At 39.9% G+C, this 16,821-nt stretch overlaps 1 protein-coding gene across 1 annotated transcript in view; it reads left to right on the forward strand.

Annotated features, from left to right (window-relative positions):
- The first annotated feature begins 250 nt into the window (after positions 1-250).
- Positions 251-16,821, forward strand: part of TSPAN3 (tetraspanin 3) — a 79,200-nt gene continuing 62,629 nt past the window's right edge. Inside the window, exon 1 of the mRNA XM_036281545.1 lies at positions 251-531. Within this exon, the coding sequence (XP_036137438.1) occupies positions 469-531 (63 nt within the window). The 5' untranslated portion in view covers positions 251-468. The remainder of the gene's footprint in view (positions 532-16,821) is intronic.

A 16,821-nucleotide genomic window follows, 5' to 3' on the forward strand; every position in this document is an offset into this window, starting at 1 on the left:
GGTTAACAGGGAAAATGGGCTAGGTGGAAAGACAGTGGCTTAGAATCATTTATAAGGCTGGCATAGTAAAAGTGGCTCAACAGGAGGGAAGTGAGTTTAGTCCAATGGAACTTCCCTAATGAACCATCTGCATCCAAGGGTGGCCAGAGGCCACCAGTCACTGAATCTTTGGCTCCTTTAAGAGGCCTGGCCTCGCAGTAGGCCACCAAGGGAGTGATTGGCGGAAGCTGCCAGTCTGGGGCGCAACTCTGTTGCTAGGGAGCAGCGTGGGGGCTTTTGGGGGACTGCAGCGCCTGCGCAGAGGAGCCTGGTGCTTGCTGGGGCTCTGGCTCTGCACTGTCGCCAGGGGCTGAGGGGAGCGCCACGCAAGCCCGTGCAGTTCCCAGCCAGGAGGCGCACTCGCCATTGCGGCCTTGTTGGGTGGGCTCATCTGGCTCGCCCAACTGGGCCCCAGCGACCGCTGGCACCATGGGCCAGTGCGGCATCACCTCCTCCAAGACTGTGCTGGTGTTTCTCAACCTCATCTTCTGGGTGAGCGGAGCCGGTGGGCGGGGAAGGGTGAGGGGCCGGCGGCGAGGCTTCGGTTGAGGCACCAGAGGGATCCGGCGGGGGACAGGGCCCTGCGACAGAGTCGCGGGGAGAGTCTGGCCGGGAGGCCGCTTCGTGAGATCCCTTCCCAGGCCTGGACGAAGGCCACGGGTATGGGGGTCTTTAGGCGGCCGGAGCGCTCGGGCCTCAGAGCTCGGCTGGCTCCGGCCGGCCGGGGCTCCACCGAGGAGGGTCTGGGCCCAGCATCCGGTTCTCCCCCTGGAGCGACCCACTGGAAGCAGGGTAGTCCCCAAAGGGTCAGGCTACGCTTTCATTGTGGGCTGTAGCCCCCGGCAGCTCCCAGCTCCGAGGCCTGTGAGCAAAAGGTGCACATATGCAGGGACCCTGCCAACTCAGGGTGAAGACTTGCACTTAGAGCTCTTTCTGAATGGAAAACTGGTTAGCTGGTTAGCAGGCCAAAAACTGAATGGCTTCAACTTGATAAGTCAAATAATCCTTTGACTAAGAAAATCAAATTGTTTTGGTCATGAGGGTGGGGAGCCTGAGGTTATAAACCTTGGTTAAATATGATTTGGATGCCACAAGATTTTAAAAGCGATGAGCTCATTTTCAATAAAAGGTGGCTCATGACTTTTTGACACACCCCCAAAGAAAGGGGTTGTTTATAACCAATTCATTTTAGTTCAAGTCCTTATCTCACCAGGGACTTTTATAATAACCTGTGTTGCTACTATCAGTCTCTGTATCCTCTAGTCCATCTGGACCTTGCATCCGGATAAATCTTATTAAGCATTCTTCCCTCACATCAATTTATTAAAAAAAACAAACAAAACCCCTAAAAAAAAGTTCAGCAGTAAAGTAAGGTTCAACCCCCTTCTCCTGGTTTTGCAGCTGATGTTTTCAGTCACCTTTCCTTCCTCATGACTGGCCACCTTCTTAAACACTTGCTGTTCTGCACAGGCTTCTCTTTCCACAGTCCTCAGGACACTCCTGGAACATTCCCACTTCCTATACTTTTGTGTGTCCCCATTCAACTTCTCCTTCCCTCACACATACCTAATTTGGAAAAAATCCTTCTCTTCTTACTACCCACATCTCCCCCACCCTCCAAAAGGATAAAACTTTTTTTATCCTCACAGTGTAGCATAAAAGGATAATTATATATAATAAGGCACCTATACACACACACATGCGTTGTCATAGAGTCTTTTATGGTGTGATTGAAAGAGTCCTATTCAAAATCTCCCACATGAAATTGGGGTTTTCATGACTTCATTTTTGTTCCTTAAAAAAAAAATTGTTGACACTGTTACAAATGACCCCCATTTCCTTCTTTACCCCACCTCCACCCAGCTCCTCTCAACCCCCCTGCCCATCACTACACTCATAATTTCTTCTTTTCCAATTAGTGTTTCTCGTACTTTAGTTTGTGTTATAAGACTTTTTAAAAAGGTATTTCCAGGGATCCCCAAATGATAAACACTCTATTTTTAATAAGATACTTAGGCAGAGACTTGGTTTTGTACCCGTTAGTTTCTTGTGATTTTTATGGGCGTAACTATTTGATTTTGAAGAAGAATCTATCAGATGAATTCTAGGCTATTTAAAGTCGGGGACTGGAATTGTTGTTAATGCAATAAAATATTGGAAATACAGGAGCCATTTTATTTAAATAAATAATTAGATTTTTATTTACTCTTAAATATTAATTAATTCTAAGTGATTGCTCATGAATCTTTGGAAATTGTGTTAGCATATGTACTCTTGGTACTTTCTTCACTGAAAAAGGTTATGTTGAACTTCAGTTGTATATTTCATAGTGGATTATTGCCAGGCATAAAGTCATACTGTAGTAAAAACACCCTTTATCTAGGTTAGCAAGGATAGTAAAGCTTTTGTGAGTTGTGATAAGGAAGTTAAGCAGACATGCAGGGGATACAAAAAATTGTGGCATAGAGCAACCTAACTTATGAGAAAACAGTATTATTAGATGTGTCTTCCACCAAATGATTAGTTTAGGGACAAACATTAAAATTGTCAACGTAAGACACATTCAAACCTGTGAAGAATTTTTGTGAGTTTATTTGAGCCCAAACTGTCAACAATTGCTGGGGAGGAAAACCTCAACGAATTGAGATAACACTCCAGAGAATGGCAATTTTGCACCTTATTTTATATATTACAGTAGAAAGAGAAGATGTAAGTGGGTTATGTGAAATCCATTAGTGATAGATTAGGGAGGCAGGAGAAAGCAAAGTGAAGAAACCTCTGGGATTGGATAAAAAGTAAAATGATAGACATGTATATCTTTTACATATATGTGGGAACAGGATAGTTATCAGTCAACAATTAACTCAATAACAATAAGGGGATTTGTGGTTTCTGCCTGTGCTTTGACATTCCAAAAATATGTTGTTGTAGATGCAAAAAGACTATAGACAGGCTCAGTTAAGGTAAAGATTGACCTTTTTCAGGGAAGATGCCGGACTAGGACATGACTACCTGCCATGAACTGCTTAAGGGGCCCATGGGAGGGATAAGAAGAGTATTAACAGCCTGGGCCAGCAGAGCAACATCTACATTCCTCATTCCAAATCATGCACTTAACTGTAAATACTCTTTTAGTATTCTTACAGGATTCTTTCATAGGAAGAAAGTACCTCTTCTTAGTCACCTTGCAGAAGTTTCATTCCCTTTTCATTAAGTTGGGAGCTTTTTCACTTGTAGCTCACTGTATGGCTGCAGGGGACCCCTCTTTGGCTCCTTAAAGTTCACTGCTTAGAGTAGAAGTTTAATAGGCAGGGATCAAGTTACTTCTGGACCTCTGACAAAGGGAGTGAAGAGTGAAGGCCACCACTACTTTGGGGTCTGCAAGGCCAGGAAACCTAGCAATGGATACTTAGCAATGGGCAGACAGGGAGAGCAAGTGTTGGAAATAAGTATTATTAATCAGGACCTTGCCTCTTAGGTACCCTCACCCTTTCTTCCCCTAGTTCACCATACCCCCTAAACCCTCCCGACTTAGAGAAGAGCTAGGGGCCTAAAGAAAAGCCCCCTCTAACTTCTATACAAGAACAGGAGACATGGAACAAGCCCCGATAGGGCAGTTTAAAGAAGAAAGCAGTTAACCCCTCCAAAAAGGGGTTAAAAGGAGCCCTAGCCCACATCCAAGGGCAGCTCTTTGAGCCACCAACTCAGAACTTTCTGTTGAGTGTAGTATTGCTTTGCTTGCTGAACAAACCTTGCCTCACGAAAAAATAAAAATAAAAAATGTTTAAATTTCAGACCGTAGTTTGAGGTTACTTTAGGTCTTTGAGTTTGCAAGGCCACCACACAGGCCTTCACTGAGCTTGTCAGGTTAGCATGCGGCCCTTTCTGTCCACAGAATCTGATGATGATGGTAGTGATAACTAACATTGGAGTGCTTATTACATCTAGGCACTATGCTAAACACTTTACATGGAGTGTCCTCACATCAGCTCCATCTGGCAGGAAAATATTATTATGCTTATTTTACAGATGAGGTCATTAGGGTTACTGAGTTAAAAGTAGCATACTCAAGGTGTGGCAGAGCCTGAATTTAAACTCAAGTTGTCCTATAAGAGCCTGTGGTGTTAGAGCAAAGTGTGATTTCAAAAGATTTGGAAAGGGGAAGGATCTCATTAGGCTATGTTAGAGTCACTTTCTTTGAAACATACTGATTTTAACCTTGTTTAGAACCTATACCAACATTTAAAATACACTATTTAACTTGTCAGTTTAAAAAATAGGCCATTGTGAGGAAGTACATAAAGCATATGTTAATTGATTCTCCCTGGGAATTTGTAATGCATTCTTCAGTTCTAATAAGTGTATCCTTATATACTGGCACCTTCCCTCCTTTTAAGTAAGGTCTTAATGAATAAGTGGAAGAATAAACATTCTCTACATAGGCATATTAAAAACTTATTTAGGTTCCCCTGGGCAACTTTTAACTCTGTTGTACTGGTTCCTTACTATCAGGTGGTAATGGCTGATTGTGGATAAGTATTAAAGCTTAATTGCTTTGGCAAGATCTTTAAACTGCACCTTCTAATATCTTGATATCCTGGTTCATTTAGCAGTTTGTTCAATGAACTGTGCTGTGGAAATAGTATGTACCTGAAATATGTAGGCTCCACACTAGATTTGTCAGGCCAAGTTGTTAACATTGACTTAGTCTAGACTATTTGGACAGTGCAGTCTAAGAAAGTTACTGTGGAAAGGCACTCCCTAAACGGGGAAACTACCGTTCCTAAAATCCTGAAGATTGTCGAATGAAAACAGAGTTCATCATCATATTCCAGAATGTTAAGACTTATGGCTTGAAAGATAATTTTTGACAAGTAAAAGGATGTACAACTTGATCTTTTTATTTTTATGGAGTGGCATAGCTTTAAATATAAGTATTTTAGTGTTAGACCCATGACGATTTATGGAGAATGATTAGTAGTATTTGGTACATGACTAAATATTGAATGCTATTGGGACAATTATTGGGACAATTAATTGGACTTTTCTACCAAGGTCAGACAAGATTCTTATTTGGGTGGCTCACTTGATCTGACCCAGGAGGCCTCATCTAAAACTAGTTTAAATCAATACTTTTTAATTTTCATGTTTTTATTCTGATAAAGTTATGTGAGTACTTATTCATGTTCTACGTTATATAATTTACCTTATTCTACCTTATTAGAAAAAACAATTAGCTAGTATTAATTTTGCTTATAAGTGTCTTAGGTATTATAGGGACTGCAAGAGAAAGCTTTGTCCATGCTTGTAGAATTTATACTCTGGCACATCTATTTAGGTTGTGGTTTTTTGTCTGTATGAGAGGCGATATTAAAACTAAAACACATATGGAGTAGGAAGTACCACAAGAAGGTCAGACACCTTTTTAAAAAATTATTTATTTATTTATTTATTTATTTATTTATTTATTTATTTAAATTTTATTTTTGTTACAGATGTTTCTCCTTTTTTACCCCATTGACACCCTCCAGCCCATCCCCCCCGTCCCGTCCTCGGCTTTGTTGTCCATGTCCATTGGTTATGCATACATGCATATAAGTTCTGTGGTTTATCTCTTCCCACCCCCACCATCCCCTATTCTGAGGGTTGTCAGTCTGTACCCTACTTCCATGTTTCTGAGTCTACCCTATTCCTCAGACTGTTATGTTCATTATATTCCGTATATAAATGAGATCATGTGGTATTTGTCTTTTTCTGCTTGGTTTGTTTCATTTAGGATAATACATTCCAGGTCCCTCCATGTCGTCTCAAAGGATAAGAGATCTTTCTTTCTTACTGCATAGTACTCCATTGTGTATATGTACCACAGCTTTTTTATCCACTCATCTACTGATGAACACTTGGGCTGTTTGCAGATCTTAGCTATTGTAAATAGTGCTGCTATGAACATGGGGGTACATATATTCTTTCTGATTGGTGTTTCAGGCTTCTTAGGGTATATTGTTAGAAGCGGGATCACTGGGTCAAATGGAAGTTAATTTTTAATTTTTGAGGTAACACCATAGGGTTTTCCATAGTGGCTGCACCAGTCTGCATTCCCACTCATAGTGTACTGGAGTCCCCTTTTCTCCACACCCTCACCAACACTTGTTGTTTGATGATTTGTTGATGGCGGCCATTCTGACAGGTGTGAGGTGATACCTTATTGTTGTTTTAATTTGTATCTCTCTGATGATTAGTGATGTGGAGCATTTCTTCATATGTTTCTTGGCCATTCGTATGTCCTGTTTGGAGAGGTGTCTATTCAGCTCCTCTGCCCATTTTTTAATTGGGTTTTATTTTGTCTTCCTTTTGTTGAGTACTCTATATATTTTGGAAATTAACCCCTTATCTGATGTATCATTGGCAATGAAGTTCTCCCATACAGTGGGTTGCCTTTCCATTTTGATGGTTGTTTCTTTTGCTGTGCAGAAGCTTTTTAGTTTGATGTAGCCCCATGTGTTCATTTTTTCCTTTGTTTCTGTTGCCTTAGGTAATGTATCAGTGAAAATTCTGCTGCATATGATGTCTGAAATTTTGTTGCCTACATTTTCTTCTAGAATTTTTATGGATTCCTGAGTCACATTTAAGTCTTTTATCCATTTTGAGTTTTTTTGTATGGTGTAAGTTAATGGTCTAGTTTCATTTTTTTTTTTTTTTTTTTTTTCATATAGCTGTCCAATTTTCCCAGCACCATTTATTAAAGAGGCTGCCTTTACTCCACTGTATGCTCTTGCCACCTTTGTGAAATATTAATTGAGCATAATGCCTTGGGTCCATTTCTGAGTTCTCTATTCTGTTCCACTGGTCTATATGCCTGTTCTTGTGCCAGTACCAGGCTGTTTTGATTACAGTCGCTTTGTAGTATCGACAGCATTCTTATACACCAATGATGAACTCACAGAAAGAGAAACCGAAAAAACAATCCCATTTACCATCACGCAAAAAAAATTAAGATACCTAGGAATAAACTTAACCAAAGAAGCAAAGGACCTATTTGCAGAAAACTATAGGACATTGAAAAAAGAAATAGAGGAAGATATAAAAAAGTGGAAGCACATACCTTGTTCATGGATTGGAAGAATTAACATCATTAAAATGTTCATACTACCCAAAGCAATCTATTGCAATTCAATGCAATCCCCATCAAAATACTAACGACATATTTCACAGAACTAAAACAAATACTTCAAAAGTTCACATGGAACCACAAAAGACCCCGAATAGCCACAGCAATTTTGAAAAAGAAGGACAAAGTAGGTGGGATCACAATACCAGATATCAGGTTAGACACCTTTTATTTATTTATTTATTTTTTATTGATTAATTTTTGTTACAAATGATTCTCCTTTTTTCCCCCACTGATTCCCCCCTCCCCCTTCCCTCCCTGCCCCTTCCCCCGATTGTTGTCCATGTCCACTGTTCATGCCTACATGCATATAAATTCTGTTGTTCATCCCTCTCTCACCTCCCCACTCCTTAGGGGATTGTCCTCAAACTGTTATGTTCATTATATTCCAGAAATCAGTGAGATCATATGAAATTTGTCTTTCTCTGTTTGGCTTGTTTCACTTAGAATGATACTTTCCAGGTCCCTCCATGTAGTCTCAAAGGATAAGAGATCTTTCTTTCTTACCGCTGCGTAGTACTCCATTGTGTATATGTACCACAGCTTTTTAATCCATTCGTCTACTGATGGGCACTTGGGCTGTTTCCAGATCTTAGCGATTGTAAATAGTGCTGCTACAAAGATGGGGGTACATATATTCTTTCTGATTGGAGTTTTCTGCTTCGTAGGGTATATTCCTAGAAGTGGGATCACTGGGTCAAATGGGAGATCAATTTTTAATTTTTTGAGGTGACACCATATTGTTTTCCATAGTGGCTGCACCAGTCTGCATTCCCACCAACAGTGTACTAGAGTCCCCTTTTCTCCACACCCTCGCCAACACTTGTTGTTTGATGATTTGTTGATGGCGGCCATTCTGACAGGTGTGAGGTGATACCTCATTGTTGTTTTGATTTGCATCTCTCTGATGATTAGTGATGATGAACATTTCTTCATATGTCTCTTAGCCATTTGTATGTCCTGTTTGGAGAGGTGTCTATTTAGTTCCTCTGCCCATTTTTTAATTGGATTCTTTGTCTTCCTTTTGTGGAGTTGTATGAGCACTCTATATGTATTGGAAATTAACCCCTTATCTGATACCTCATTGGCAATTATGCTCTCCCATACAGTGGGTAGCCTTTCCATTTTGATGATTGTATCTTTTGCTGTGCAGAAGCTTTTGAGTTTGATGTAGTCCCATGGGTTCATTTTCTCCTTTGTTTCTATTGCCTTAGGTGATGTGTCAGTAAAAATTCTGCTGCGTATGATGTCTGAGATTTTGTTGCCCACAGTCTCCTGTAGGATTTTTATGGATTCATGAGTTACATTTAAGTCTTTTATCCATTTTGAGTTTATTTTGGTGTAGGGTGTAAGTTGATGGTCTAGTTTCATTTTTCGGCAGGTAGCTGTCCAATTTTCCCAGCACCATTTATTAAAGAGGCTGTCCTTACTCCACTGTATGCTCTTGCCACCTTTGTCAAATATTAATTGAGCATATTGCCTAGGGTCCATTTCTGGGTTCTCTATTCTGTTCCACTGGTCTATATACCTGTTCTTGTGCCAGTACCAGGCTGTTTTGATTATGGTGGCTTTGTAGTATAACCTGAAATCTGGTATTGTGATCCCTCCAACTTTGTTCTTCCTTTTCAAGATTGCTGTGGCTATTCGAGGCCTTTTTTGGTTCCATATGAACTTCTGAAGTAATTGTTCTAATTCTTTGAAGTATGCCGTTGGTATTTTGATGGGGATTGCGTTGAATCTATAGATTGCTTTGGTTAATATGGACATTTTAATGATGTTAATTCTCCCAATCCATGAACAGGGTATGTTCTTCCACTTTTTTACATCTTGCTCTATTTCTTTTTTCAAAGACCTGTAGTTTTCTGCGAATAGGTCCTTTATCTCTTTGGTTAAGTTTATTCCTAGGTATCTTAATTTTTTTGCCGCAATGGTAAATGGGTTTGTTTGCTTAGTTTCTCTTTCTGTGAGTTCATCATTGGTGTATAAGAATGCCATCGATTTCTTGACGTTAATTTTGTATCCTGCTACTTTGCCAAATTCATTTATTAAGTCTAGTAAGCTTTTGGTGGAGTCTTTGGGGTTTTCTATGTAGAGTATCATGTCATCTGCAAATAATGACAATTTCACTTCCTCCTTTCCAATTTGGATCCCTTTTATTTTTTCTTCCTGTCTGATTGCTGTGGCTAAGACTTCCAGTACTATGTTAAATAGGAGTGGGGAAAGTGGGCATCCTTGCCTTGTTCCTGTTCTTAAGGGAAATGCTTTTAGTTTTTGCCCATTGAGTATGATGTTGGCTGTAGGTCTTTCATATATGGCCTTTATTATGTCTAGGTATGATCCCTCAATTCCCACACTGCTGAGCGTTTTTATCAGAAATGGATGCTGGATTTTGTCAAAGGCTTTTTCAGCATCTATTGATATGATCATGTGGTTTTTATTCTTCAATTTATTTATGTGGTGTATCACATTTATGGATTTGCGAATATTGTACCAGCCTTGCATCCCTGGGATGAATCCCACCTGGTTATGGTGGATAATTTTTCTGGTGTATTGCTGGATTCGATTTGCTAGTATTTTGTTCAGGATTTTGGCATCTATGTTCATCAGGGATATTGGCCTGTAGTTTTCTTTCTTTGTTGTGTCTTTTTCTGGTTTTGGAATTAGAGTTATGCTGGCTTCATAAAACGAGTTTGGAAGTCTTCCTTCTTCTTGAATTTTTTGAAATAGTTTGAGGAGAATGGGTATTAGTTCTTCTTTGAATGTTCGGTAAAACTCCCCTGTGAAGCCATCGTGGCCTGGGCTTTTGTTTGCTGGAAGAGTCTTGATTACATCTTCAATTTCTTCTGTTGTTATTGGTCTGTTCAATTTTTCAATCTCTCTCTGATCCAATTTTGGGAGACTATTTGTTTCTAAAAATTTGTCCATTTCGCTTAGATTTTCGAATTTGTTGCCGTATAATTTTTCATAGTAGTTGTTAACGATCTTTTGTATTTCTGTAGGGTCAGTTGTTATCTCTCCTGTTTCATTTCTGATTTTATGTATTTGGGTTCTCTCTCTTTGTTTCTTGGTGAGTCTAGCTAAGGGTCCATCAATCTTGTTTATCTTTTCGAAAAACCAGCTCTTTGTTTTATTGATCCTCTGGATTGTTTTTTTGGTCTCTATGTCGTTTATTTCTGTTCTGATCCTTACTATTTCTTTTCTTCTACTTGCTCTGGGGTTTTCTTTTTGTTTACTCTCTAGTTCTTTAAGTTGTGAGGTTATCTAGTCTATTAGAGATTTTTCTTCTTTTTTGAGGTAGGCCTGTAGTGCTATAAACTTTCCTCTCAGAACTGCTTTTGCTGCATCCCATAGATTTTGTATTGTTGTGTCCTCATTTTCATTGGTTTCCAGGAAGTTTTTGATTTCTTCCTTGATTTCCTCGGTGACCCATTCATTGTTTAATAACATTCTATTTAGCTTCCATGTGTTAAAATGTCTTTGTATGTTCTTCTTGCAATTGATTTCTAGTTTCATACCATTGTGGTCTGAGAAGATGCTTGATATAATTTCAATCTTCTTGAACTTGTAGAGTCTTAGTTTGTGCCCTAACATGTGGTCTATCTTTGAGAATGTTCCATGTGCACTTGAGAAGAATGTGAATTCTGTAGTTTTGGGGTGTAGTTCTCTGTAGATATCTATTAAATCCATTTGGTCTAGTGCTTCATTTAGAGTCTCTGTTTCCTTGCTAATTTTTTTGTCTAGAGGATCTATCCAGTGATGTGAGTGGGGTGTTGAAGTCCCCTGTTATGATTGTATTGCTATCGATTTCTCCTTTGAAGTCCTCCAGAAGATTTTTAATATATTTTGGTGCTCCTATATTGGGTGCATATATGTTTATCAAGGTTATATCTTCCTGTTGGATAGATCCTTTCAATATTATGTAGTGGGCTTTTTTGTCTCTAGTTATGGCCTTCAATCTGAAGTCTATTTCATCGGATATCAGTATTGCTACCCCAGCTTTTTTTTCTTTTCCATTTGCTTGATAGATTTTTTTCCATCCCTTCACTTTCAATTTATGTGAGTCTTTTGTTGTAAGGTGGGTTTCTTGTAAACAGCATATAGATGAGTCTTGCTTTCTTATCCAATCAGCTACTCTGTGTCTTTTTATGGGAGCATTCAGTCCATTTACATTTAAGGTGGTTATTGATATGTACTTATTTATTGCCATTTTTGTTTAGTGTGGTTCTATTTTTCTTCCCATTTCTCCTGGTAATTACAGCATTCCTTTTAACATTTCTTGCAGTGCTGGTTGGGTGCTAATGTACTCCCTTAGCCTTATTTTGTCTGGGAAGCTCTTTATTTGACCTTCTATTTTGAACGATAGCCTTGCTGGGTAGAGTAGTCTTGGATTCAGATCCTTGTTTTTCATGACCTTGATTACTTCATGCCATTCCCTTCGAGCCTGTAATGTTTCTTGTGAGAAGTCAGCTAAGAGCCTTATGGGGGTTCCTTTGTAGGTAACCTGTTGCTTATCTCTTGCTGCTTTTAGGATTTTCTCTTTGTCTTGAATTTTTGGCAGTTTGATTACTATGTGTCTTGGTGTGGGCCTGTTTGGGTTCCTCTTACTTGGGGCTCTCTGTGCTTCTTGAACTTGAATGCCTTCTTCCTTCACCAAATTAGGGAAGTTTTCTGTCACTATTTCTTTGAATATATTCTCTAGCCCTCGCTTCCTTTCTTCTTCTTCAGGGACTCCTATGATACGAATATTATTACGTTTCCAGTTGTCCCACAATTCTCTTAAGCTCTCTTCTTGTTTTTTAATCTTTTTTTCCTTTTGGTTTTCTGATTGGTTGATTTCTTCTAGCCTGTCTTCTAATTCACTGATCCAGTCCTCAGCTTCCCCTACTCTGCTTTTTAGACCTTCCAGTGTGTTTTTCATTTCTGATATGTCATTCTTCATTTCTTCCTGTTGGTTTTTCATTTCCAGATGGTTTATTTTCAACATTTCTATGTCTTTACTCATGTTGCTCATGTCCTTACACATGCTGTTGAGCTTCCGCAACATCATGGCTCTAAATTCTAGTTCTGTTAACTTGCTTAACTGCACCTCATTTATTTCATCTTCTGTAGAGGTCTCTTGATCTTTCATTTGGCTTTTGTTTCTGTTTCTCACCATTTTCGTTATCACAGTGGGCTTTGGAGTCTGCCAAGTTTTCCCAGTGGGTGTTGGTGTTTTGCTGTTTGTGGCTCCCTCTCCTGGGTTTGGATGCTCCAGGGAGGACCCACTTTAATCCCGCCAAGTCCCCTGTTCTCCGGGAGTCTGTGTGGCTCCAGCCGAGAGTTTAGCAGGCAATAGCGTTACGAGGGCCCATGCAGGGTGGCAAGGGAGGCGGTGGGAATAATTTCCCGCTGAGTTCCCTGGTCCCGCGGAGTTCCCTGGTCCCACTGTGTTTCCTGGTCCAGCTGAGTTCCCTGGGGCCCTCGAGTCTGTGCGGCTCCAGTGGAGAGTTTAGCTGGCTGCAGAGTTCCCAGGGCCCATGCAAGGTGGTAAGGGAGACAGTAGGATTAGCTTCCCACTGAGTTCCCCAGTCCCACGGAGTTCCCTGGGGGCCACGAGTCTGTGCAGCTTCAGCGGAGAGTTTAGCTGGCTACAGAGTTTCCAGGGCCGTGCACGGCGGGAAGGGAGGCGGTAGAATTAACTTTCCGCCGGGTTCCCTCTTCCCACCGAGTTGCTTGGGGTCTGTGAGTCTGTGCGGCTTCAGCGGCTACAGAGTTTCCAGGGCCCTGCACCGCGGGGAGGGAGGTGGTAGAATTAATTTTCCGCCGCGTTCCCCGGTCCTGCCGAGTTCCCTGGGTGCCAGGAGTCTGTGCGGCTTCAGCGGCTACAGGGCCTTGCACGGCGGGAGGGGAGGCAGTAGAATTAACTTTCCGCCTAGTTCCCCGGTCCCTCTGAGTTCCTTGGTCCTGCCCAGTTCCCTGGGGGCCAGGAGTCTGTGCAGCTTCAGTGGAGAGTCTAGCCAGCTACAGAGGTTCAAGGGCCATGCACGGTGGGAAGAAAGATGGTGGAATTAACTTCCCCTCTAGTTCCCTGGCCCCTGCCCAGGCCGCTGCGGACCCTGGGCTCTTGGTCCCCTCTCCCGTCCTCGCAAGCCTACCAGGACTGAGTGGGTGTTTCTGGTTAAGTGGTCCTCCAAGGTGTCCTTCGGCTGCCCTTTCCTGACTCTTTGCCTTTGTTTTCGTTGTAAATCCAGTTTGGTCTTGGGAGACGGTCTGGGTCCCTCCATTCACTTCGCCGCCATTTTTTCTTCCCTAGGTTCTTGTTTGTCCAGACACCTTTTAAATGCCTTTAGAAATAACTTTAGAATGTGACACCTTCACTAATTATCATTCACTCATGAATAGTATTTGAATTGGTATTTGAAAACTTTATATAACCTTTAAAAGTTATCTAATTTAAAAAGCACTTTTCATATTACACTTCCTTTGAATAAATATAATTAAGGAAAATTGTTTTGTTAAACAAATATAACAAATACTTGAGCTCCTCGTTTGTGCTTATATTATTGATAAAATGGTGAAAAAGACAGTGAGCATCTTGGACTTATATGCACAAAAGCTATCGTTAGTAGCAATTTAAGGAATAGGTTGTTTATTAGTTTTTTAGGATATTTATTATGCCTTGAAAAATATATATATACATTTTAATCCTCACCCGAGGACAGTTTTGCATTTATCTTCAGATAGAGCAGGAGGGAGAGAGGGAGGAAGAGAGAGAGAAACATCCATGAGAGACACACACGTCGACTGGTTGCCACCCGCACAATCCCAACTGAGGCCAGGGACAAACTGCAACCGAGGTATGTGCCCTTAGCGGGAACTGAACCTGGGACTCTCTGGTCCATGGGCCGATGCTCTAACCGCTGAGCCAAACTGGGCAGGGCTATGCCTTGAAATATTTTAATGAATTTTATTCCATAAGATTCAATTCAGGTTAGGATTTTTGCAGAAAATGTATTCTATGGAATTTATACTTGTACCAAACAAGTATACTGTAGAATCATTCACTTAATTAATGTCTGTTGAATATGCTTTCTCTTTTTCTGAAATATACGAAGAGCAAAATAGTCCCTGCTGTCTAACAGCTCATGGGAAGAAAGGGTAGACAGATAGGCCAAATGTAGTACTTCATTAAATTTAATTTCTAGATGCACCTTCTACCCCACCCACTCCCAAGATCATACTCATGGACAGTATCAAGTCTTTATTTAAAAATATTATCATCTCCTCCTTCTCCCCCCAACCCTTAATAGCTTGGTAGAGTCAATGGATGAGAAAAATTATTTGCATTAATATATTTGTTTTTTTTTTTTTATTTACTAAGGGGGTAGTAAATGCCAACATATTGTATCTTTGTTGCTACTACTGATTAAACACATAACCCAACCATGGGCACACTCTAATACTATAAAGCTTAAACACTCCAAACTCTTATAGTAATACCTGACTCTTTTTACAGTTAAAGTAGGCTATGGGGACAGAGGGTCTCAACACACCCAGACATACACACACACACCACAAAACAAAAAAACCTGCATGTTTAAATTCCATGCTTCTTAGATGACCCTTGGAACCCTGCAGCCTGAAAATAGCCAATTCCATGCTGCTACAATAATCTGGCTGTGGCAGTTGGTCAATCTCCAGTTTACTGCCATCTGAACTTTTGGGTCTTTCAACTGGTAGGCATAAATTGGATTAAGTAAAACAACTTTATTAACTGCAAACAATGACTATAAAAGAAAAATAGAGAAAAAATGAAAATAAACCAGAATTAAGGAACAGGACCTAGGAGATAAACATCAGAGTAATAGAAGTATAAAATAATTGAAATATTTCTTCTTTAAGAATAATGGCAATACCCACAAGATTTGTGGCCTAAGGCCACCGTACCAACATTGGGAGACATAACAGATCTACCTAATACACAGGAACAGATACAGAGAGGCAGCCAAGATGGGGAGACAAAGAAACATACCCCAAATGAAAGAACAGGATAAATCCACAGAAAAAGAACTAAATGAACTGGAGGCAAGCAATCCAGCAGATACAGGGTTCAAAACAGTGGTTGTAAGGAAGCACAAAGAACTTAGGGGAAGAATGGATGAACTCAGTGAGAACTTAAGAGATAGTAAGCATTAAAAAAAATGACATAGAAAAGAATGTCAGAAATAATACAATATCTGAAATGAAGAATAGACTAGAAGGAATCAATGGCAGCTTAGATGAAGCAGAGAATCAAAGCAGAAATTAGGGGGACAAGGTAACAGAAAACACCCAGAGTAGCAACAAGAAAAAAAATTAAAAATGAGGATAGTCTAAGGGACCTTTGGGACAACATCAAGCATAACAACATTCATGTTTTAGGGGTACCAAAAGGAGAAAAGAGAAAGAGCAAGGAATTAACAACCCATTTGAAGAAATAATGACAAAATTCTTTTCTAACCTGGTGAAGAAAAAAGACACACAAGTCCAGGAAGAATACAGTCACAAATAAGATGACCCCAAAGAGGCCCACACCAAGGCACATCTTAATTAAAATGACAAAGGTTAAAAACAAAGCGAGAAAGCAGCAAGAGGAAGACAGTTATAAGGGAGCTCCTTTAAAACTATTAGCTGATTTCTCAATGGAATAATTTCAGGCCAAATGGGATTGGCATGAATCAAAGTGACAAAAAGCAAGAATCTATAACCAAGATTAGTCTACCCAGCAAGGCTATCATTTAAAAATGAAGGAGAAAAAAAAAATTGAAGGGGAAATAAAGAGCTTCCCAGACAAGAAAAAGCTAAAGGAGTTCATTACCACCAAACCAGTATTATAAGAAATGTTAAAGGGAGTTCTTCAAGATGAAGAAAAGGGGAACAAAGCGTAATTATAAAGAGTAAAGAGGCAATAAGTATGTACTTATCAATAATGACTCTAAATGTAAGTGGATTAAATGCTCCAATTAAAAGTCTTAGGGTAGATGAGTGGATAAGAAAACAAGATCCTTATGTATGATCTCTATAAGAGACCAACCTCAGAACAAATGTAAAGGGATAAAAACAGATATTTTATGCAAGTGGAAATGAGAAAAGCAAGCTGAGGTAGCCATACTTAAACAAAATAGACTTAAAAAAATACTTAAACAAAGGCTATACTAAGAGACAAAGAAGGATATTACATAACGATAAAGGGATCAATTCAACAAGAGGCTATAACCTTTGTAAACATCTATGGACCCAACAGAGCAGCACTTAAATCTGTAAAGCAAATATTGATGGATGTAAATGGAGAGATAGACACTAATATAGTCAGAGTAGGGGATTTTAACACCCCATTGACATCAATGGATAGATCTTCCAGACAGAATATCAACAAGGAAACAGTGGCCTTAAATGACACACTAAACCAGATGGATTTAATTGATATTTTCAGAACTTTCCACTCCAAAGCAGCAGAATATACATTCTCTTAAGTGCACATTTTTCAGGGTAGAACACAGGTAGGCCACAAAACAAGTCTTAATAAACTTAAGAAGATTGAAATCATACCAAGCATGTTCTCCAAACACAATGGTATGAAGCTAGAAATCAATTAC

Source organism: Molossus molossus, unplaced genomic scaffold, assembly GCF_014108415.1.
Source record: "Molossus molossus isolate mMolMol1 unplaced genomic scaffold, mMolMol1.p scaffold_m16_p_38, whole genome shotgun sequence".
NCBI lineage: Eukaryota > Metazoa > Chordata > Mammalia > Chiroptera > Molossidae > Molossus > Molossus molossus.